This window comes from Ursus americanus, chromosome 6, assembly GCF_024610735.1.
Source record: "Ursus americanus isolate L20-20 chromosome 6, mUrsAme1.1.p, whole genome shotgun sequence".
In the NCBI taxonomy this organism is placed as follows: Eukaryota; Metazoa; Chordata; class Mammalia; order Carnivora; family Ursidae; genus Ursus; species Ursus americanus.
Window position 1 is genome coordinate 43,275,568 of NC_142132.1, and position 24,457 is coordinate 43,300,024.

General features: G+C 36.0%; 1 protein-coding gene across 4 annotated transcripts in view; it reads right to left on the reverse strand.

Moving 5' to 3' along the window:
* CCSER2 (coiled-coil serine rich protein 2) overlaps positions 1-24,457 on the reverse strand; it is a 186,406-nt gene that overhangs the window by 116,151 nt on the left and 45,798 nt on the right. For all 4 annotated transcript variants that reach the window (XM_045783491.2, XM_045783492.2, XM_045783494.2 and 1 more), the window contains one exon: positions 23,986-24,182. In XM_045783491.2, the coding sequence (XP_045639447.1) occupies positions 23,986-24,182 (197 nt within the window). The remainder of the gene's footprint in view (positions 1-23,985; positions 24,183-24,457) is intronic.

Here is a 24,457-nt window from a genome sequence, read left to right on the forward strand (position 1 = left end):
CAACAAATTTGGAAGACTCATACTTCATGGTTTCAAAATTTATCTTGTGATCAAGTAATCAAAAACATGTGATTACAGATTACTACGGTATTCAAAACGGTGTGCTACTGACAAAATGACAGACATACAGATCAATAGAACAGAACTGAGAGAACAGAAATAAATGTATACATCTCTGGCTAACTGATTTTTGGCAAGGGTGCCACTATCACTCAATAACGAAAGAGTCATCTCAACAAATGATGCTGAAAGAGGTAAATGTCCACATACAGAAGGAAGTATGGGCTGGGGAGGGGCAGGTGGGGAGTAACTACTTAATACCTGGGTACAAGGTTTACTTTGGTGTGATGAAAACATTCTGGAACTAGACAGAGTGGTGGTTGTACAATATTGCAAATGTACTGTCACTGAGATGTTTGTTTTAATATGGTCAATTTTATGTTACGTGAATTTCACCTAAAGGGAAAAAAAGCTGCTGGAAATTAAAAAATCATTGCCCAAAGATCTTACAAAATTACTTGCATGTTTAACCTTTGATTCAACATCACAATTTTATGTATCTATCCCCAAAATATAGAAAGATAAGGTTATTTATCAAAGATTTACTTGTAATAGCAAAAGCATATTATTTCATATGCTTAAAGTTGAGGGAAAATAAATATATACATATTTGCTAACTTTTTCTAAAACCACTGGAGTAACAAAAAAAATGTTAAAAAATTTAAACAAAAAGAGATATATTCATATCTCTTCCACTACTTAGCCTCCATAATATTATATTCTTCTGTAATATAGTTATTATTTGGATATTTGGGTTGTTTCCAATCTTCTTACTATTACAAACAATGCTTGAATGAATCCCTAAAAATCTAAAGTAAAATGTTATACACAAATCCAACTATGTATCAAGTTCATGGAATAACGATTCAGGGAGACACTATTTAAAGTAGGAAAATAAGAAAAAAAAATCCTCAAACTGTTTTCAGTAATTATATTGTCAGTGGTAGAATTATTATTCTAAAACCTTCACAGAACAAAACTATCCCATCAACTGCTGCATCCCTAAGGGTAGCCTCTATCATTAAGACTTCACCAAGCAGTTCTGGTTTTACAATACTAGGAAGGCATATTATTTTACATAAAACATTAAGGTAAAGAAAACCAATCATTTCACATAAAGCCTGTTTAAATATTCCAGGTTTCATCTGAACTTTTCACCTGAATCCCATTAATCCATACACTACCATATTCTCTCAGTCTAAAAGTAGCCACAGTCAGGACATCATCAACAGGTTTTGATACCGAAGCACAGAGGGCTCCTGTGTCAAAGAGTCCCAGAAAGGTCTCGCTTACACCCAGTCACCATTTTACCCATTTGTAAGGGACCCAGACCCTTCTTCAATCTTCATTTTAACTAATCTACCAGACCACTGCCCCGGGTAATTCCAGGTCAGGTTTTTCATTTGCATCTTTGCCTTTCACCTTTGAAATTCTTCCAAACTGGGATAAATAGGGGGGACTTATTTAGGGCCCTTTAGGGTTGTAGGACCAACACTGGCTTTCACTGGTACACTCAATCTTCAATAGTGCTGCATTAACACCTCTGATTCAACCTCATCAATGTTCGATATATTCATTTCTAATAACCATCCAGCCTAGAAAGGCCAAGTCCCTAGGCTCGCTCCCCTTCTGTCTTCCCCTCCTTTCTTGTTAATGGTTCTTTTTTTTTGGGGGGGGGGGGAGATCTTCAAGGGAAATGGAGACAGCAAATATGACAAAGGTTCTTGAACAGCTGCTTGGTTTTACAGCATGGTTACATGGGATGCCCATGTAAAAGGGGCCCCCTTAATCATAGCAGTTACCATGATCTGGGTAAGGGACATATTCAGTAGATGACTATCCCAATCACCATAAAGCCAGTCCAGCAGGGCTTGCTATAAGGTATACATCCACTTCATCTAGGGTTTTCCACTAGGCATTTATAGAGGAAAAACAGTCTCTCTTTTCGGGCAAACAAACTTCATAGCAGGTTTTATCCAGTCCACCAGGCTACCTGCTCCCTTGGGAATAACCTACTCTATACAGCCATTTGTGACTGTTATATAGTGAGCTGTGGGTCCTATATCAACCAAACATTCTCTTCCACTCTATAGCATTCAAAACCAGATACTGCCCCTCAATTAGTCACTCTCACAATCCATTTCAGTAAAATTCTTCAAGAAGCTAATGACAAACAGATCCACAAAATGAGACAACTCCTTGGCACTATAACCACTGGTTTTAGAAGTTTCTTGGTTTTGCCCTCCCTCCAACTGGACTACTTTTCTGGTAACCAGAAGTCATAGCAATACTGTCTGTTGTCCTAGAATAATTTTTCCAATTGTGGGTGGCTTCAAGACTATTGGTTGTAGTCCAACTGACTGAAATCTAAGCTTGGCTCAGCATCAGAATCAGCTCCAGAACTCTATTACTTTCATTTTAGCTATTACACATAACAATAATCAAGGAATTGTATATTTAGTTTGTTTCTTAGGTATGTATCCAGTGAGCCATCTCATTAGGAGTTGATTCTATCATCATTTCTGAATTCCATCCTGTAAATTTGCCTTTAGTAATGGATCACAGCACAGCTGCAGTTTCATATTATGTGTGAATATATAGCCATCTAAAAATAAAAAATCCCAAACTCCTTTGCCCCTTCATCCTTTCTCTTCTCAAACCACATGTTTCAGTGAGTCAGGGTTGACATAGCAAATTTCACTTTTTATGAACCAAACTCCAATTGGACTTTTCATGCTAACCAGAGTTAAAACAAACTTCACAGGATAAAAGCACTCCCAAAGACTGACCTCAATTCAGACACCACTAGCTAAAACTCAGGGGTTCCCAGGCCCTAAACTTCTGATCAAGTGGCTACAAATCTAGAGGTTCCCAGTACTTCCTCAGGTTCAATAATTCACTAGAAAAACTTACAGAACTCAGGAAGGCAAAATAGTTTACAATTACAGTTATATCACAACAAAAAGTGTATCAATCATGCCCAGCCAAAAGAAGACACACACAGAGCAATGTCTGAGATGATCCCAAATGCAAAACTTCCGTATTCTCTCTCTGTGGAGTCAAAAGAGGTCACTTCCTTGGTATAGTGATGAGTAACAATATGCAGAGAGTATTGTTAACCAGGGATGCTCATCTGTGATTCAGTGTCCAGAGTTTTTATTGGAGTTTCATTACGTGGGCATGATCGATCAAATTACTGGGCATATACTGAGCTCAATCTCCAGCCCACTTCCCTGCTCCTCAGAGGTCAGACTAATTTTACATGGCTCAATGCCCGAACCCTATAATCACAGGTGTGGTTTTTCTTGCATAGTTTACCCCATCCTGAGTTATCTCATTAGCTACCTATTAAGGCCATCATGAACAGAAACACTCCTGCCACTCGAGAAACTCCAAAGATGTAGAGGTTCCCATGCACAAACTAGATACAAAAGCCAGCTGAATTCTTTGTTATACAACATAAGACTTACTATAAGACAAAACAACACAATAAGACAGCATGTTATTGGCTAAAGAATAAACACATAGGGGTGCCAGGGTGGCTCAGTGGGGGAGCAGCGGAGGGAGAGGGAGAAGCAGGCTCCCTGCTGAGCAGGAAGCCTGACGCAGGGTTCTGTCCCAGGACCCTGGGATCATGACCTGAGCGGAAGGCAGATGCTTAATGACTGAGCTGCCCTGATCAACAGAACAGAACAAAGCTCAGAAGTGGACCCACACAAATATACTCAACTGATTCTGACAAAAAGGAAGAAGAGGCAGTTCAATGTAGAAAGGACAGTCTTTTCAACAGTGCTGCAAGACTATAAAACTTCTTAAAGTAGAAAACCTACATGACCTGGGGTTTAATAATGATTTGTTAATTAGAATACCAACAGCATTATCTTTGAAAGAAAACACTGATAATTTGGAATTTATTAAAACTTCTGCTCTGTGAAAGACACTTTTAAGAGAATAAAAAGACAAGGCACAGACCAAATATTTTCTATATTTGTAAAACACATATCTGATAAAAGATTTACATCCAAAATATACAGAGAACTCCTAAAACTCAACAATAAGAAAACAAATAAATAGATCTAAACTGACACCTCACCAAAGATATAAAGATGACAAATAAGCATATGAAAAGACGCTCAGCATTACTATTAGGGAATTGCAAATTTGAAAACAATGAGATACCACTGTATACCTATTAAAATGCCTAAAATCCAAAACATTGACAATACCAACTGCTGATAAGAATGCAGAATGGTACAACGACTTTGCAAAATAATTTGGCAGTTTCTTTTATTTTTTTTATTTTTTATTCTTTTTAAGGATTTTATTTATTTATTTGACAGAGAGAGAGAGAGACAGCCAGCGAGAAAGGGAACACAAACAGGGGGAGTGGGAGAGGGAGAAGCAGGCTCCCAGCAGAGGAGCCTGATGCGGGGCTCAATCCCAGAACGCTGGGATCATGCCCTGAGCCGAAGCCAGAAGATCATGCCCTGAGCCAAAGCCAGACACTTTAGGACTGAGCCACCCAGGTGCCCGTGGCAGTTTCTTTTAAACAAGGCTTTTTAACATAGCCTTACCACATGACCAAGCAACTGCACTCTTTCATATTTTCCCAAATGATTTAAAGAAACATCTATTCACAGAAATATCTGCATGTGGATATTTATGGCAGCTTTATTGATAATGGCCAAAAACTGGAAGCAACCAACATTTATTTCCTCTGACAGATGAATGAATAAACGAACTGTGGTACATCCATACAATGTAATATTATTGATCAATTTAAAAAATGAGGTATCTAGTCACAAAAAAGACATGGATGAATCTCAAATGCATATTGCTAAATCAAAGAAACCAGTATGAAAAAGCTATACACTATATGGTTTTAATTATATGGCATTCTTTAAAAGGCAAAACTATAGAGATAGATCAGTGTTTGCCAGGGGCTCACTGGGGAAAGCAATAAACAGATGAAGTATAGGGAACATTTTAGGATGGTGAAACTACTCTTTATGATACTGTAATGGTGAATACAAAACATTAAGCATTTGTCAAAATCCACTGAACTTTACAGGAGAAGGAGTAAACTTTAATGCATGCAAATTTGTTTAAAAATCTTTTAGGAAGTCAGGGTCCCTGGAGGGAGTGCAGAATGTGACAGAAGTCTAAATGTATTTATTACAAATGTGTGAAACAAACTCACTGAAGGGGATGAGTGGTATAAGGTGCTGACCTAAGTAAATTCAGAAATGAATGGAGTCTAAGGCTAAAGGCTAAAAAATTCTATAAGCACTGTACTCTAGTTGATAAAGTTGTTCCCTATTGGTGTACAAATTAACAATTCTGAAATGATTATACATATATACTGGAATTGAATAATTACATAAATGGATGGCTGATAGTTTTCTTCCTCTTAGAGTGGGAGGTTACAAACAGGCAAGGGGAAAAAGCAAGAATGATGCACATGGTAATGGATTAGAATTGGACATATCAACATGTGAACTCATGTTTAGCTCAAAATATAAATGGTTACATACAGAAATATTTATAGGTATGTGTATATACACAGGTTAGTAGACACACATATATCTCTTCTTTCAGTGGACAAAATCTAGAACCAAAACCCTGGTTCCACATACCTCACATGCAAATTTGAGTTTCTAATACAATTCTTCAATTAGAAACTAAGGCTCTTTGGGGTGCGTGGGTGGCTCAGTCGGTTGAGTGTCTGACTCTTTTTTTTTAAGATTTTATTTATTTATTCGACAGAGATAGAGACAGCCAGCGAGAGAGGGAACACAAGCAGGGGGAGTGGGAGAGGAAGAAGCAGGCTCATAGTGGAAGAGCCTGATGTGGGGCTCGATCCCACAACGCCGGGATCACGCCCTGAGCCGCAGGCAGACGCTTAACTGCTGTGCCACCCAGGCGCCCCGAGTGTCTGACTCTTGATATCGGCTCAGGTCATGATCTCAGGGTCATGATATCAAGCCCCATGTTGGGCTCCATGCTCAGCAGAGAGTCTACTTGAGATTCTCTCCCTCTCCTTCTGCCCCTCCCCCTTCTCATGCACTCTCTCTCTCTAAAATAAATAAATAAATCTTAAAAAAAAAAAAAACCCTAAGCCTCTTCAGAGAAAGGGCTCATTCCAAGACTGAGGCAGGAAATATAAAGATGAGTCTGGAGTATCTTATGACAGAAAGTTAAAAAAAAAAAAAAAAGGTACCCAAAACCAAAATAACAAAAAAATACACTGATAGGGGTATGAATTAGAACCAAAAGTATAAAATATGTTAAGTCCATACTGATATAAAGAAACGATGGGATAAATAAATAAATGAAGGATGAGACAAATCCCATTCCATCTTGCAGTAGAAATATAAATAATTTATACAGAGATACTCCACACTTGAGGTGGATCATAACTAGCTATTCCTTAAGTGTGGGCTGCCCAAACTGATGTTTCCCAAAGAGTACAGTATGGAAAGATAGAAGAAAAGAAAAACTTTACTGTGGAGAAACCTGAAAAACACTGTCTTAAGTCAGGGTCAACAGCAACAACAATAAGTCATATTGACAGTATGCATCCTTGCTGTGATGTGAATGTACTTTAACTCTGTGGTCTTCTGCCCAAAAACATATTTCTCCAGTCTAATCATAAGGAAAGCATGAAACAAATCCCAGTTGGGCAACATTCTAGAAAATATCTGACTAGTAGTATTCTTTAAAACTTCCAAGGCCATCGAAATCAAGAAAGTCCAAAGCACTGTCATAACCAAGAGGAGTCTAAGACATGACTACTGATTGTAATATAGTATCCTGTATGGAATCCTACAACAGAAAAAGAAAGGGAAAACTGAGAATATCTAAATAATATGGACTCTCAGTAATAAGATATCAATATTGGTTCACTGGTGTGGCAAATAAGCCTAAATATTAGTGTAATATGCTAATAAATGGGGAACCTGGATGTGGGATATACAGGTACTCTTTATACTATCTTTGCAATAATTCTATAAATCTAAAACTCAAAACTGATGAATTATTGAACCCTACATCTGAAAATAATGATATACTGGCTAATTGAATTTAAATTAAAAAAAATCTAAAACTCAAAAGTTTACTAAAAATTGAACATTTACTAGGATCTTAATGATATTAAGAAATGACTTAATTTTTTAGAGGTACAGTAATGAAATTTAGCTATGTCTGAACACAAGTCCTTCTCTATTAGTAAAACATTGAGAAATAACTATTATAGTTATTTAGTGAAATATAATATATATATATAGAGAGAGAGAGAGAGTGAAATATCTACATATAAATGTACACGTGTACATTTACATATAAAAACTTTAGGGGTACCTGGGTGGCTCAGTCGGTTAAGCATCTGCCTTCAGCTCACATCATGATCTTAGGGTCCTGGGATTGAGCCCTGTGTCGGGCTCCCTCCTCAGCAGGGAGTCTGCTTCTCCCTTTCACTCTGCCTCCTCCTCCCATTCATGCTCTCTCTCTCTCTCTCTCTCTCTCTCTGTATCTCTCTCTCTCTCAAATAAATTTAAATAAATATTTTATATTACATTATTATATCATATAAATCATGATGATGTGTAAGACTCACTCAAATTAATCCTATTTGGGGAGAGGAGTGGGTGAACAGGGATATACATGAAAAAAGGTCATGATTTTGATCATCCTTTAAGTTGAATAACTGGTATAGTGAACACCCTTGACTCTTCTCTCTAGGTTTGAATAGGTGTGAAATTTTCTATAAAAAATTAAGTAACTGTCTGATTTAAAAATTTAACAGAAAGGGCTCTTTCTGTTATACATTAGGAAAGGAGGAAAAAATTAACAGAAAGACTCTAAGAAATCTCTCAGAAAGACAAAGGACTAATAATAACAATAATAATAATAATACAGAAATAGAAAAACAGGAGAGAATAGAAGCTCATAAGCTCATGTGAGATATAATAACCAACTATTAGAAGTTCTAAGAAAAGGGTACAGCAACAATGGAGGGGATAAAATAATACAAAAGAAAAAAATTTCCAGATTTGAAAAAGATAATGGATCAAACTCCTCATTTAAGAAGGCTTCAAAAATTACTGTTTGTAATTATCTCATAGATACCCAAAACAGAGAGAGTGAAAATAAATCCAGACTAACACTCAGCCCCAGTAACTTCTAATCCAGAGTTGTTCTTTGTCTCTCACTCCCATCACAACACTGAAAAAATCCCTGCTCAGAGAAATTTCAGATGTACTATTGCTACAAGACTCTACCTGAAATAAAGGCTGAGGCAGTTAGTCTAACCGTAAAGAAAACTTAAATGGCCGGATGTGATGACAGTGACCAAGTTTAAATAACTTATAAAATATCACTACAATACAAACATTTTACAGAAGAAATTTCCTTAAAATAGAGCTTATCTTAAAATATTGACATGTCTACACAAATTCTTTACAAGGAATACCCTATGACACAAAAATCTTAAAAAAAAATTAAATGACCGTTCATCATTGTATTCCCTGTGAATTATGTAACTAGAAAGAGAAGACTTCAGCTATAGCTCAATGCTTTATAAATTTCTCTTTTGCTCTCAAGAAATGCTCATCTTATATTTTCCTCCATTCTTCCCAGGAACAAACCTACTTTAATACCCAGGTACACCTTACAAAAATAAACACAGTATACAGGGTCACAAATCTAAGAGCTCCAGAAGAAGAAATGACTACTCACTGTTTCATTTTGGGATCTCCATGCTGAAATTATGATTTCTCACAAAATATTTTAAGAATTCTGCTGCAATAAAAACAGAAACTCCAGAGAAATGAAATAATTTTCCTGGTAAAGAGAATAATCCCTGGAATAATACCTGTGAATATGTTAGGTTACACAGCAAAAGAGGAATTAAGGTTGCAGGTGGAATTATGGCTGCCAGTCAGCTGACCTTAAAATAGGGATTTTATCCTGGATTATCCAGGTGGGTCCACTGTAATCACTCTTTGGAGTGCAAGAGGGAGGCAGAAGAGAAGCAGAAGAATGGTCAAAGAGATGCAGTGTTGCTGGCTTTAAAGATGGAGGAAGTGGGGAGGGGGTCATAATCTAAGGGCAGCTCTTTAAAACTGGAAAAGGTAAAAAAAAAAAAAAAAAAAAAAAAAAAAGGATTCTCCTTCTCCCCCAGAGCCTCCAAAAAGAATGCAGCCCTGCTGACACCTTGATTTTAGCACACTGAGACCTGTATCTGACTTCTCACCTATAGAACTATAAGATAATAAACGTGTGTTGTTTTAAGACACTAAGTTTGTGGTAATTTGTTAAAACAGAAAAAGAAATCAAATATATTCTGCTTCTTCAAATTCTATAATAAGACTTATTTCTGTTTCTTCTGTTTCTGAAAAGGAAGGAAAGAAGAGTCAGTGTGCGATCTTGTGTGGGACTTCTACTGGAGGTAGGTAAACTGTCTCTGTCTTGTCAGTCTTGTAATATGTTGTAGACTTTGGCAAAAAATCCAAGTCAGGTTCTGCTTGACTTGACTTAACCCCTTTTTAAATTTACTTTAGCCTTACAGGTTTCAGATGAATAATTTTAGCCACACTGATTATAACGGTGGGTGGCAGATTTCAGTTAACATGTATGTTTGTTGAGAGTGTAGCTGAGCTATTCCATCATATTGCTGCCTAGGCATACATTTTTGGCCAAGCTGCAGCTGCCTGCAAGGGCCTTAACCTGATTTTAATGCCTTGTGCAAGTACAAGCCCTAGATAACAGCCCACAGTCATAAGCAAATTAAGTTCCTTGACTCCCAACACCTTCCCCTTGTATGGCCCTTAGGTAAAACCCCTGTGAAGCTTAACCAAACCCTCGCTCTTTATGGTCTGATTGGACAATCCACCTTAGCCCAGGAACCCCAAAAGCACTCCACCCACAGACCCTAATGAAGGCATGTGCCCCAGTTCCTCAGTCTTTCTGTCTGTACCCTGCCTTGATCTTCCTGTGTGGTCCCACAAAGCAAGGGGTATACTTCCTCCAGGGCCTGTGAGTAGTAAACTTCTCTATCTTTGTTTCTCTTGTGGTCTTTTGGCTCACCATCCAGCACCCTGGAGGCTCTACTTAAAAATGTTGATTTAACAAAATCACAACAATGTTTAATAAACTGAAATGCCAAATGCATTGGTGATTTAGTGTAATACTCTTGTTGGATGATGGAAAAATGAATGTATTTAATGCCCCCAACTCCTTCAGTAGTCTGAATTTCCTTCTTTGAGATTCAATTTTCTTTCCTTAAAACCAGTCTGAGCATCAGACTTACTGCACATTACATTAAATGGAGTTTAATATGCTGTTTCCTATGCCTAAAATGAATGTTTACCTTCTCTTTTCATTGGCCAATTGGTCAATTTTGTATTCATTCTTTTGAAACTCAACTCAGATGTCACTTCCTCTTTGAAACCTTCTGAACACACACACACACACACACACACACACACACACACACACACACACACAGAGTTAACCTCCCTTCTGCATTACTTTGAGACCACATGCATACTAATCATAGCATGCTTATCACTGACATAATTACAGTATGGTAATTTATTTATAATATATCTGCCAATCATACTAGACTTTGTATTCATTAAGGACAAAGATGGCCTTATCCATATGAGTATCTTCAGCAATTAACAGTATGTCTGGAACACAGCAGAGGCTCAATACGTAATTACTAAATTAAACTTCAGATTGTAATAAACAATCTATAATAAATAATATAGAGTGAAGAAAAATATTGTGTTTGAAGGGTCACCACAACTATATTTGATAAATTTAAACTTTTTTCATATATAAAAGTTACATTAACAGGTCAAAAAAGAACCTACAATAATAATTAAAAGCAAACAGAAGATTTACTAGTTCGGCAAAAAAATATAAATTAAAAAAAATTTAGTTTCCTCATCTCATTTGTCCCCTTTAAAAAAAAAAACAAACTGAGTTGTATTAAATCTTTCTTTGTGTTCAAGTTCTGTATTCTATATCACAGCATAGCTGAAAGTATCAGTATCAGTTTGAAATTTTCATTTACCTATATTAAGACGGTCTCAACTTTCTGTAAGCTGTCCCTCCACTATGACATCCATACTACTGTCACATTTTTAGTTACTTGTACCTCGCTATTATGACACGTGGTACCTTAGAAACTTACTTTGTAAATAGGTTATGTCACAATATGAATGGAAAAATACTGAATAGTATTAAACAGTACCTTTAAGTTTTTCTATTTATCTCAAATTAAATGGCATGTCATCACAGCACCCATTTCAACAAGTATATATTGAGCTCTTACTTAGTGCCAGAAACCTAAGAGTGATGAGAGAGATAATGAAATATCAAGTATATTCCAGTATATTCTCCTACGTAGTAGGAGATTAAAAGCAACCAGACAGACCAGCATAAGATGACAACAACCCAGAAAGAACCAAAGGAGTTTAGATTTGACATTACGAGTAACGGGAAAACCATCAGAAAAATAACAAGTCAAACCAACAATTTAGGATGATTTTGGCAGAATGAACAGAAGCAATAATATTATCAGAACTTCTAAAACTGAGGAGGTAACACTTTTCTCCCCTACAGTTAAAAAATAATTCAGTTTTGCCAACTGTACCCACTAAACCTGTTTTCAAAATCACCCACCCCTCTAGACCTCCACTTTGCCACCACTTTAGCCCAAGCCACTGCCATCCTTCTTCAAGAACAGTAGCTTCCAGCATCTTGTCCAGCTCCCTTCTAATTCAATCTTCATACAGAGCATTTTTTAATTGTAAACCAAATTATGTCCCTTTCAAGCTTAAAACCCTCCATCAGTTCCCTTCAATTTTTAGGACAAAGATCCAAATCCTTTGAGCTCCATAAGAGCTCTGTACTTACAGCCTCCTCTCCTGCCACTCCTCCCTTCTGTGTCAGTAGTCAAGCTAAATAGTAGTCTTCTCATAGTTCCTCAAATATTCCATAATCCCTTCCTGCTTCAAGGCCTTCTCATATGCTGTTTACTAAAACAGGTAACATCCTCGCAACTATATATACCCTTTTAATCCTAGGGCAACTTAGCTTGAATATCATTTCCAAAAAAACGCCTTACCTAACACCCACACTAGACCAGGTCTTCCAATAACATACTTTCATATGTTGTAATTCTCCTCTGTAGAACTTTCCTCACTTATTAATTGAAGATAGTTACTAAGTTGGCTAAATATTTCAACTACATCTGCCTCATCAGGACATGAGCACCACTAAAATAAAAGCTATAGCTGCCTGACCAATGTATCCTCAACATCTTGCACATAACCGTCACTCAAACACATAATGGATTGATGGATGCCTTCCACTGGAGGCCAGAGAGAGAACAGTGCTAGAAATAACAACAAAAAGAAAAGTGAATGCCTAAAGAGCTTACACAGACTTATACTGAGTTTGAAAAATTAATTTCTGAATTTTTAAATTATCTGTAGTTTTCTAACGCAGGAGTCAGCAAACTTTTTTAAAAGACCAAATAGTAGGGGCACCTGGGTGGCTTAGTCAGGCAAGCATCTGACTCTTGATTTCAACTCAGGTCATGATCTTAGGGCCCTGGGATCAAGTCCCAAATAGGGAGTCTGCATGCCCCCCCCCCCGCCTCAAATAAATAAATAAATAAATAAATAAATAAATAAATAAAATCTCATAAAAAGAAAAAAGACCAAATAGTAAATATTTTAACATTTTAGGTTTGTAGGCAATACAGTCTCTGATGCAACTATTCAATTCTGCCATCGCAGCATGGAAGCAGACACAGACTATATATAAATTAAAAGGCGTGGCTGCACTGCAATTAGCAGTCTGCAGGCTGCAGCTTTACTGGCCCCTATTAATATATCCCAAAGAAACAGGAGGCAGAAATTAAACAAATGCAAAAAAATAAAGCTGTTCTTTCATTTTAAACTCATAAAGAAGCTTTTCTTGAGATGCCATACAAACTTCCCCAAATTCTGAACTCAAAATGGGTTAACATGTATTAATTAAAAGCACACATGGAATCTTCCTTTAACGGTCAGAATTAAGTACATCTCCTCCTTTAATGTGGATCATAAGTTTCTGTTGAGGCAGCAACAGAATGTATTTCTGAGGAGAGTACAGAGCACACAGTGGAAATTTAAAACACATGCTGAACAAATGAACAATCCAAACATAGATTAGCCTTTCCCCTTTTCATTCTTCTAGTCTACTATAGTTGGGTGCAGACACAAGAGGAGAAGCAATTAATCTGTATGTTTAGATTTTCAAAAAAGCATTCTCCAGTAAGACTGCACAGGAACAATTTTCCAAAAGGCAGACGTTTAATAACAAAGAGAAAACAGAATACAGCAGTAAACACCTTCTTTACCTTAAAGATGAAACCCAATATAAACTTATCGTGCCACATCACACAGTATAGACAATAAACTGGGAGCCAGTTTATTCCAAGTTTTAATTCCTCTGTGTCTCTTAGGTGATTGTGTGACTTAACTTTTCCAGGCTTCAGTATCCTTATCTATAAAATGAGTGGATAAGAGTAAACGATCTCTATGTTCTCAATTCTATAGTGTCTAATTTTTCTGTATATTAAAGACTATATAGCATTGCCAAGTGGATGAATGGAAACAAATGCAAAATCTCATAAAACTGAATAATGAAGGGTGGGAAAGGGTAGTATACAATCTCCATTGTGATAGGTATGACCAATAGATCTAAAATGAAAATTCAGAGTAAATGTATAAATTGCCAGAGTATATATAGGTCCAATGTCCAAGAAAACAAAAGCTGGGAGTTATAAAGTAATCCCATCCTCCTTTTATATAAAATCATAGTTCATAGTGCAGCACACCTAGCATGCTGAACAGATACATCTCAACAGAAACACAACAGAAATGCAGGACAATTAAAATAATGAAAGGAGTGAAAACAGTCCTTAGGAACAAGACAAAAATGAAAAATAAACAACAAAAAATGCTTTTACCTCAGTCAGAAGAAATCTAGATCTGTAGTTACTTTAAGCAGCTATTGATGTAAGGCAATCAATAATATCAAACAGATACATTTATCATGTGCACTGTTAGCAAATAAAGACTATATTATACTTTGTAATCAACACTGTGCTATTAGTGTTACACTTTCTTCACAGTACTGGACACTGTTTTTAAGTCAGTGTCTATAAAGAATTTTTCCTAAAAATTGAATCAAAATACCTAAATTTTAACAGACCAATGATTCCACCATCCCCTTAGTTGCCTTTCTTAGAAATCAGTCATCTTTAAATTCCATGCCAATTTATAGAAAATACAAACACACACACACACACACACACACACACATACACACACACATATTGCTGTAAGTTATTTCCAGTTATTGGAAGATATCAAATATTAAGAGTAAAAATATTCAAATATCTCCAGATAATAAACCTATGATTAACTACAGTGATGACAAACCTTAGTGAAGGCCACGTCAATAACTATGTCATCAGTTTAGAATAACTTAAATTGAAAAAAAAAATGAGTTTGGCTAAACTATGCTTAAAATTTAGTATTTTATTTTTAGTACTAGGGCTAAATTTGTCAACCTCAAAAGAATAATTTCTTCAAATGAATAATCGTATTATTTAAAAAAAAAACTCTAATATGCAAGGCAAAAGAATAATGGCCACCTCAAAGATGTCCATATCTTAATCCCTGGAACCTGTGAATATGTTAGGTTACATGGCAAAGAAGAATTAAGGTTACAAACGAATTATGATTGCTAATGAGGAGACCTCAAAATAGGGTAGTACACTGGTTTATCTAGTTGGGCCCGACGTAATCACAAGGGTCCTTAAATGAAAGAGAAAGACAAGGTCATAGTAACCTTGGCAGGTTGAGTCAACCTGCCATTGCTGGCTCTGCAGATGGAAGGGGCTGTAAGCCAAGCAATGTGGGCAGCCTCAAAGCCAGAAAGGCAAGAAAAGAGATTCTCCTCCAGACCTTTCAAAAGGAAAGCCTTGCCTACCTTTCTTTTTTTAGTCCAGTGAGGGCCTGGGTCCTATAACAGTAAGATAAGTTCGTGTTGTTTTAAGCTACTAAGATTTTTGGTAATTTGTTACAGCAATAAGAAAAAACTAATAACACCTATAGATTTATAAATGTGTTTTTAATTAAAGTCTGAATCTGGTTACAAAAACAATAAAAATCAGAATGCCTAGTATCCTTAATGAGATTTTCTAAGAACAATTATTTAGTTCTTTATTGCTACAAATACACAACAAAGATAGTATTATATGTGCTATATGTTTTCCAAATAAGTACTATTTTTCCTCTCTGAAGCAGTTTTACAATAGATGCCTGTTAGATCTTTATGGTTGAGCCGATCCCAGATTCTCATAAATCCTTCCAACACAAGACACTGTGCACTTTCCTCATTGATTATAATTATTTTCACTGACCATTTAGATAATCTAATTCACATTTCCTAAAAATCAGAGCAGTTCATGTCAAACTTTGAATCTAACCAGTATCTGAAAAATGAACCTTTTAGCTATCTGGACACTTCTAGACCCAAATTTCCATATTAATCACATAAAATAATACAGATTCTATAAAATTTATTACATATAGAAGCATTTCTCATGATTTTTACGAATTTTTTTATCATTTGCTTTGATAATAAAACAGATACATGTACAGGTCTAGGAATGTTTATACTGTACCTATATTATTAAGATTAAGATGTCCAACAACATCTTCATAAATATGCTTTCAAATTAGCAGGTAGGATTGGGGGTGGAGGAGTGAGGCATAAGAAGTCAGAGACTGAGCAAGCTAAGGAAGGCATACATATAAAGGGGCAGTGAACATGGGAAATTAGAACCCAAGTAATGTGAAAAGAGCATCCATGCCCAGGTTGGTCTAGTGTATCAGGGCTTGAGCACATCAGGGGTAATGATGAAGGGTGAAGAGGGAGCATCTGAGGCAGGAGGTTGGCCTGGAATGAGATATGAAAATTTAAGCAGAATATATGTGGGAGATGGCCTGATACAGTAAGTCAGAGCCCAAAAAGGGTAGAGACATTATCCATGCATGGTGGTGACCCACTGTAGGGGTTTCAGAGCCCAAGTAGGATGAGAAAGACCTAAATGGGAAAGAGGAAGTGGTGGCAAAGAACAGAAATCAGTTACACAGAGGAAGACAGATCAAATAAGTACATATTTTAAGGATAACAGAAGCCAGTTTTATCACCATCAGAGAAGGGAGGTTACAAATATAGAAAGGAGAAAACTAGAATGAATCCTGTGGCATTGGATTGGAATTGGAGGTATTAGTGTGAACTAGTGGTTTTCAAATATATATAGATAATGTAGAAACAAATACTGATGTGAATGTGTATGTATATAAATACACACACACACACACACACACACACACACACACACACACACACATACTTATATTCCCTAGTTCTGTCCACTGAAGATGCCTGGAAGCAGCAACTTTTCAACAGCAGTGAGTATACCTAGCCCCCAGAATTTGGCTTCAAAAACAGCATTTTCCATTAAAAAGAACCAGGGCTCTTGGAGGAATGGCTTTCTTTCCCTTTAATACATTTATGTATTTGTGAACAGTAAATAATATTGTTTTATATGTGTTTTTACAACTTATATAAGTGATACATAATGTTCTGCAACTTATTTTTTAGTTTTACATTCTTGTGGTACATGTGTATTGTAAGTGTAAGTTCATTCATTTTCACTGCTTTATAATATACTGTATAATATCACTTAAATATGTTAATTTTTTAAATTTCCCTGCTAATGGACATTTGAGTTATTCCTAATAGTAACATAATAATAATAGTAATATAAGCAGAGCGACGAACATTCTTATTCATGTCTCTGATCATGTATGTTAGGGTTTCTTTAGGATATAAACTTAAGAATAACATCACTGGATCAGAGCATATTTGGATCTTCAACTTTACTAGATGCTGCCAAATATTTTCCAAAAATGACTTAGCAATTTATCCTTCCCAGCAGTGAAGAAAGATTTCTATTGTTCGTCATATGCACCCCACTTGCTATTATCTGACTAAAATTTTAGCCAGTCTGTTGAGTGTGAAATTGTAAGTCTCAGTACACATTAGCTATTTATTATTTTATTATCTCCTATCTGTTGTATTATTTTGCTTTTTTCTTATTGATAAGGAAAGTTTATTATGTGGTCTGACTTTAATTCTTGTTAAATGTGTCACAAATAATCTCTCAGCCAGTGGCTTTTAACTTTGTTTTTTATTTATTATCTATGTCTAGTTTTAAATTTTGATGTAATTAATTTTTTTAAGATTCTATTTATTTCTTTGAGAGAGAGAAAGAGCATGAGCAGGGGGAGGGGCAGAGAGAGAGGGAGAAGCAGGCTCCCCGCTGAGCAGGGAGCCCAAAATGAGACTCGATCCCAGGACCCTGGGATCATGACCTGAGCTGAAGGCAGCGCTTAACCAACTAAGCCACCCAGGCACCCCTGATCTAATTAAATTTAGTGATTTTGGGGGCACCTGGGTGGCACAGCGGTTAAGCGTCTGCCTTCGGCTCAGGGTGTGATCCCAGCGTTATGGGATCGAGCCCCACGTCAGGCTCTTCTGCTGTGAGCCTGCTTCTTCCTCTCCCACTCCCCCTGCTTGTGTTCCCTCTCTCGCTGGCTGTCTCTATCTCTGTCAAATAAATAAATAAAATCTTTAAAAAAAAAATTTAGTGATTTTTTTTCTTGATGGTTTTTACTGTGTGTCTCTGTGTATGTGTGGGTGTGCGTGTGTATTTAAGACATTCCTTCCCATCCTAGGACCATACAGGTATTTTGCATATTGAGAGGCAATACAGCACAGTGATTAAGAACCAGGGCTCTGGGATAAGCTAAATTAAAAATCCCACTCTGTCATGTACTAGCTGTGTATCCTTGGATTCTCTCTGTTTATTCCTTTCTTTTAAGATGGAGATAATAATAATAGCATCTACCTCTTGGGCTGCTATTAGGAAGTACATGCCTGAATAGTGTAACAGCCATGTGATACCGGTATTATTTTGAGTATCATCTCTGACTATCTCATGGGGTTGCTATAAACATTAAATAAGGTCATATATATAAGATACTTAATGCCAGGACTATAGCAAGAGCTCAGTAGACATCACTACAATACCATAAAGATGTTAAAAGATAAGATAATCCAGGGGTGCCTGGGCAGCTCAGTTGGTTAAGCATTTGCCTTCGGCTCAGGTCATGATCCTGGGGTCCTGGGATCTAGCCCCACATTAGGATCCCTGCTCAGCGGAGAGCCTACTTCTCCCTCTCCTCCCCACTCCTGCTCTCTCTCACTACCTCTCTCTCTAATAAATAAAATCTTTGAAAGAAAAAAAAAGAGAAGGTAATCTTGAATAACTTTTTTGTTGTTGTTTTTAGAGAGACAGCATGCCTGCAAGTGGGGTAGGAGGGTGGGGGGCAGAAGGAGAGGGAGAGAGAGAATCTTAAGTGGACTCCACACTCAGTGCAAAGCCCAACATCGGGCTTGATCTCACGACCCTGAAATCATAAACTGACCTGAAATCATGAGTCAGACACATAACTGACTGAGTCACCCAACGCCCCCTGAATAACTTTCACCAACAAATGACAACTTAGATGAAATGGAAAAATTCTTTAAAAAGCAACACACACAAAAAAAACCCTATATATCTTAGTGGGCATATCTACTTAAAACATTATGTCTGTTATTAAAAACCTCTCACAAAGGAAACTCCAGGTTCTAAAGTTTTCATTTGGTGAATTTGTAGACATTTAAGAAAGAGGAACATCAATTTTCCATAAATTCCTTGAAAGGGCAAAAAAACAGGGAATACTTCTCAACTCCTGTATGAAGCCAGCACAACCCTGATACCAAATGCGAAAAGAAACGAAAAGATAGAGCCATCTTGCTTATGAACAAATCTAAATAAACTATTAGGATATCAAGCCCAAAGACATTTAAAAGAATAACACATCACAACCAAGTGAATTTATTCCAGGAATAGAAGGTGGTTTAACATTTGAAAATCAAGAAATGTAATCTACCACACTAACAGATAACAGGAAAAAAAATTTTTGATGATTTAAATAAATGTAGAGAAAAATTAACATCTACTCACACACACAAGAAAAATTACAAGCAAATGAAATGGAAGGGAACTCGCTTAATCTGATGAAAGATATCTATAACCACCCCCCACCACAAACACACATAGAAATTTTAATGGTGGACTATTAAAACTTTGCTGAAATTCTATCAGCATTTCAATTCAACGTTATGTTGGAGGTCCTAACAGGTCCAATAAAAGGAAGGGTGGGGAGATGGAGACTTTTGCAAATGGTATGACTTCATAGTATGCATAGAAATTCCAGGCAAATTATTAAAACTAATAAGTGAATTCCCCAAGGTCACTGGAAAAACAACTCAAAATATAAAAGTCAAATACATTTGTGCATACAACAAAAACTAAGAAAATAAAATTTTAAAAGTGGTATAATTTAGAACAATGAAATCAAATACCTAAAAATAAAGCAAATATGTATAAATTTTTATAAAAAACATTAGCAAGAAACATTTCTGAAGTCCCAAGTAAATGGAAGAACACATCACATTTACGAATTGGAAGATTCACTATAGTAAACGTGTCAATTCTTCCCAAACTGATTTACAAAGTTAATGCAATCCCATTCAAAATCCCTGAAGGTTCTTTGCAGAAATTGATGTGTTCACTCTAACAGTTAAAGAGATTGCAAAAGGTGAGCTAGGGAAACCTTGGAAAAGAAAAAGTTGTAAGACTTTCATTATCAGGTGTCAATACTTAAAGCTACAAAAATAAAAACAGTATAGCACTGACATAAGGATAAAAGAAGAGACCAATGAACTAAAAAGTCAAGAAATATATTGATACAATCACTGATTTATGACAAAGATGACTCTGCAGTAGAGTAGGGAATAAAAACTTCTCAAGAAAAGAAAAAAAATTAATCTTGACCTCTGCCTCATAACATGCACAAAAATAATTTCCAGATGTCTCATAGATCTAAAAGTGAAAGCTAAAAAACAAAGCTTTTGGAAGAAAACATTGAAACATATCTTCAAGACTTTGGGGTAAACAAAAATTTTGCAGTTCAAAACAGTGCTAACAACAAAGGAAAAAGATGCAAACTGCACTATATTGAAATTGTTAATTTCTATTCAACAAAAGACACTATTAAGAGATATAAAAAGCAGCCATATATATGAAATATATACATACGTATATAAATGTGTATGTATAGGTATGTGTAAAAAAAACTTATATCCAAAATATACAAAGGGATTTTTACAAACTAAAAAGAAAAAATACGTACAGCTCAATATAAAACATGTCACAAAAGAAGATATCCCAAGGGCGAATAAACATATGTGAAGGTGCTCAACAAGCAGTTATCACAAAACACAAGACAAAAATCTCAGTGCAATACTATACCTCCACCAGAATAGCAAAAATGCAAAAAGACACACAACACCAAAAGAAAGTGGAATTTCTAGAATGCTCATTTACTACCAGTGGTACTGTAAACTGGCACAACCACTTTGGAAAACTAATAGCATCTGAAGCTATATACATAAATAACTAATAATCCAGTGGTGCCTCTCCTACATATTTTACCAACAGAAATGCATAAATGTTTACCCAAAAACATGTAGCAAAATCTTCCCAACAGTACCAGTTGCCAGAAACTGGAAACAACCTGAATGTCTATCAATAGCAGGATAAAGTAAGTTGTGCTACCTTTACACAAAGGAATATTATATAATAAAACAAGAAACAGACTATAAGAAGTACAAAATATTGAATCAAAGAAGCCAGATATAAAATACCCATGTTTATAATTCTACTTATATGAAGTATAGGCAAAATTAATCTATAGTGATATAAATCAAAACAGTACACCTCTGGGGAGGGGTTGAAAGAATGAAAAGCACAGGAAACATTCTCGGGTGACAGAAATATTCTCTATCACAATGTGGATGACTTAAACAATTATATACAAATATTCAAAATTCTCTTTGTTGTATGAAAAATATTTGTGTATTTTATTTAATGTAAATTATACCTCAACAGAACATTATTTGCATTTAAACAAAAAAAATTGCCCAGATTCTAGATAAACACTATACAAAGCAGTCAGTCTACAAACTGTTAGTTAGGGTCCATGACAAGATAAGGAGCTTGCACCACAATGATTATCAATGCACTGCTTTTTTCAAAGAGAAAGTTTTACTATGAAAACAGTTATCAACTAAACTAAATAGTGGGTTGAACTAAAATGTGTTAGTAGTGACATAGTTGATACACATTCTAATGAAAGCTCCTTATCTTGACCTGGGCTGGAAGGAGCACTTGTTGTAGAGAATAACCCTGACAGTAGCTGGGGAATGGGGGCGGGGGCATGGGCTTTGGTGAGAGGGATAGGGAGGCCAAGAAAAATGAGAATATGTTAAACTTCTTTTTGGATTAAGTTTTAAATATTTACTTAAACTATTCTAGGCCAAAAAAAAGAAAGGAGAAAAAGTGAGACAATTAAAAATAGTAGTAAGGTGGCAGAATGAAGTCCAAGTATATCAGTAAATGCAAATATAAAAGGACTAAACTCACTGGTTAAGAGAAAAAGAGAACCTGTAATTTAAAAAAAATTATAACCTATTTGCTATGTATCAAAAAGGTTCATAATAAAAGGATGGAACATACATAAATAAAACTGATAAAATATACTCATACCTGAAAAAAGGCCTTAAGACAAAAAGCATAATGAGGAATAGAGATCATTAAATTATGACTTTAGGTCCAATTTCACCAACAAAACAATTCTAAACAGGTACACACCTAACAAAATACACTCAAAATATAAAAAGCAAAAAACTGATAGAATTTCAGAACAAAAATAATAAATCCACTATCACCATAGGAGATCTTAACACTTTTTTCAACATTCGCCATCAATTCTCCATCCTTTCTCAGACTTTTTTCCTCTTAAATCAGAAGCTCTGAGATCTTAAAGACTAGTGGTCAATCTAGGTGCATTCTGAACTCTTTTAGAGGTGTCATTAAGTTATAGGAACAGTGAACTGAAAATAGTGGGAACCTCTGAAAAATGTTAGGTACTAAGTGGATTTGCTGCCATCTGCTGGACACAATGTTCATTCCTAGTTTGAACATACTTGCTTTAAAAAGTCCTAGTAAGTGAAATAAGTCAAGCAGAGAAACACAATTATCATATGATTTCTCTCATCTATGGAACATAAGAACTAGGAAGATCGGTAGGGGAAGAAAGGGATAAAGAAAGGGGGGGTAATCAGAAGGGGGAATGAAGCATGAGAGACTATGGACTATGAGAAACAAACTGAGGGCCTCAGAGGGGAGGGGGGTGGGGGAATGGGATAGACTGGTGATGGGTAGTAAGGAGGGCACGTATTGCATGGTGCACTGGGTGTTATACGCAACTAATGAATCATCAAACTTTACATCGGAAACTAGGGATGTACTGTATGGTAACTAACATAATAAAAAAACATTAAAAAAAATAAAAAATAAAAAGTCCTAGTAAGAAAGCACATAAGGCCCTAAAACTATAATCTTTACTAAACTTCCTTTATCTAATGAGAGGTACTCCCTCTAAATTAAATGTGTCCTCTCTATGTCTGTGCAATTTAAAAATCCTCTGGTAATGATGCTTATTTTTTCCAAGTCACAGGTTTATGAGAGTATAGAAAATTACAATGCCTAAAATCCACTTGGAATTTAGTATATCCATGAAGACTACCAATTTTCCCATACAACTACTGGAAAATCATATTTTATATACTGAGTAATTATAATGAGTCACTTCAAACACACAAACTACACTTTACTCATACAGCATATTAGCCACATTACTTGAAACGTCTCTTAAAATATGCACATAATAATGTATTATGGTAGGTCTTCTACTGCTCACCCATATCTGGTTCCCTTGCCCTCCAGGCACACAGGAAAATTACACTTCTTGCCCAGTTAGTACTTAAGATTAGTTAGGGTCAATAGGTTGTGAGTGAAAGTACCATGTGCCATCTTCAGGCCACAGCGAGTAATTGCACATGTGAGACCTAGCAGCATTCTTCCTCTGTAACCGTGACCTTTTGATGGGGCCTCAAAAGATGTGAAAGACACCTTCTTTTGGTGCTGGTGAAGATGGTGAAGATGGTGAAGACGAAAGCAGCCTACAACACTGAAGTTGCCCTACAGAGTTTTCCAGACTTACAATAGACTTTGGAAGAGTAAAAAATAAGCTTTTATTGTGTTAAGCCACTGAGTTGGCACTTAAATGTTACCTCAGCGTAGCCCAGCCCAGGATTTCTCAACAGTGGCATTACTGACATCTTGGGCTGGATAATCCTTTGCTGTGGATACCACTGTAGGGCATAAAGCAGCATCTCTGGCATCTTCCTACTGTTTGTCAGTAGCACTCCTCAATATGACAACTAAAATTAGATCCAGACCTTGCCTTCCTCCCCAACTTTGAGAACCACTAGCCTAGCTTACCCTGAATACAGTATATCTATCTATCTATCTATGTCTGTGTGTATATAATGAATGAGATTGTATTTAACTCAAGTTTCATGTGACAAAAATATATGCTTTACTATGTAATAAGGTCAGATGTTTTGTAGGCCCTTAACAGATATGAATTTCCTTTTCTTAAACTAGGAGCGTTATTTATAAACTTAAAAAAATCCAAGCAGTATCACAAGTCTTTCCATAGTAAGGTAAACAAAATGTTGCCAAAGGATATATAAATTCATACGTACTATGCTGTTCATTTCTGAGGACTCATAGCTCCCAACCGGATGGACATTTCCAATGGGCTCCAAACCCTCTTCATCCCACATGTACGTTCCATCAGAGCTATCAGATGGAGAGAGCTCAAATGAAGAACCGGCTCTGTAATCTGTATCTGGTGAAATCAAGTTATTCCCAGAAGTATGTTTTGTACATTCACTCCTGTCTTCAATTGATTTTAAGAAGAAAAAGAAAAAAAATGTTATTAATTCACAAAAATATATTTCTCAGGTTCTAAAAATATAAACTCTAATAATTTAATATAGCAAAAAAAAACTGGCAAAAAAGTATTACTAACTATAGCATTTTCTAAATCCTAAATAATAAAAAGATCAAGAGATAAAATCTTAAATAACCTACTGAAATGTTTCCCAATACACATAAAGAAAATTCATTGAGCCACCTTTCACTTCCATAACATTTCTAGAATTATAAAGCCTC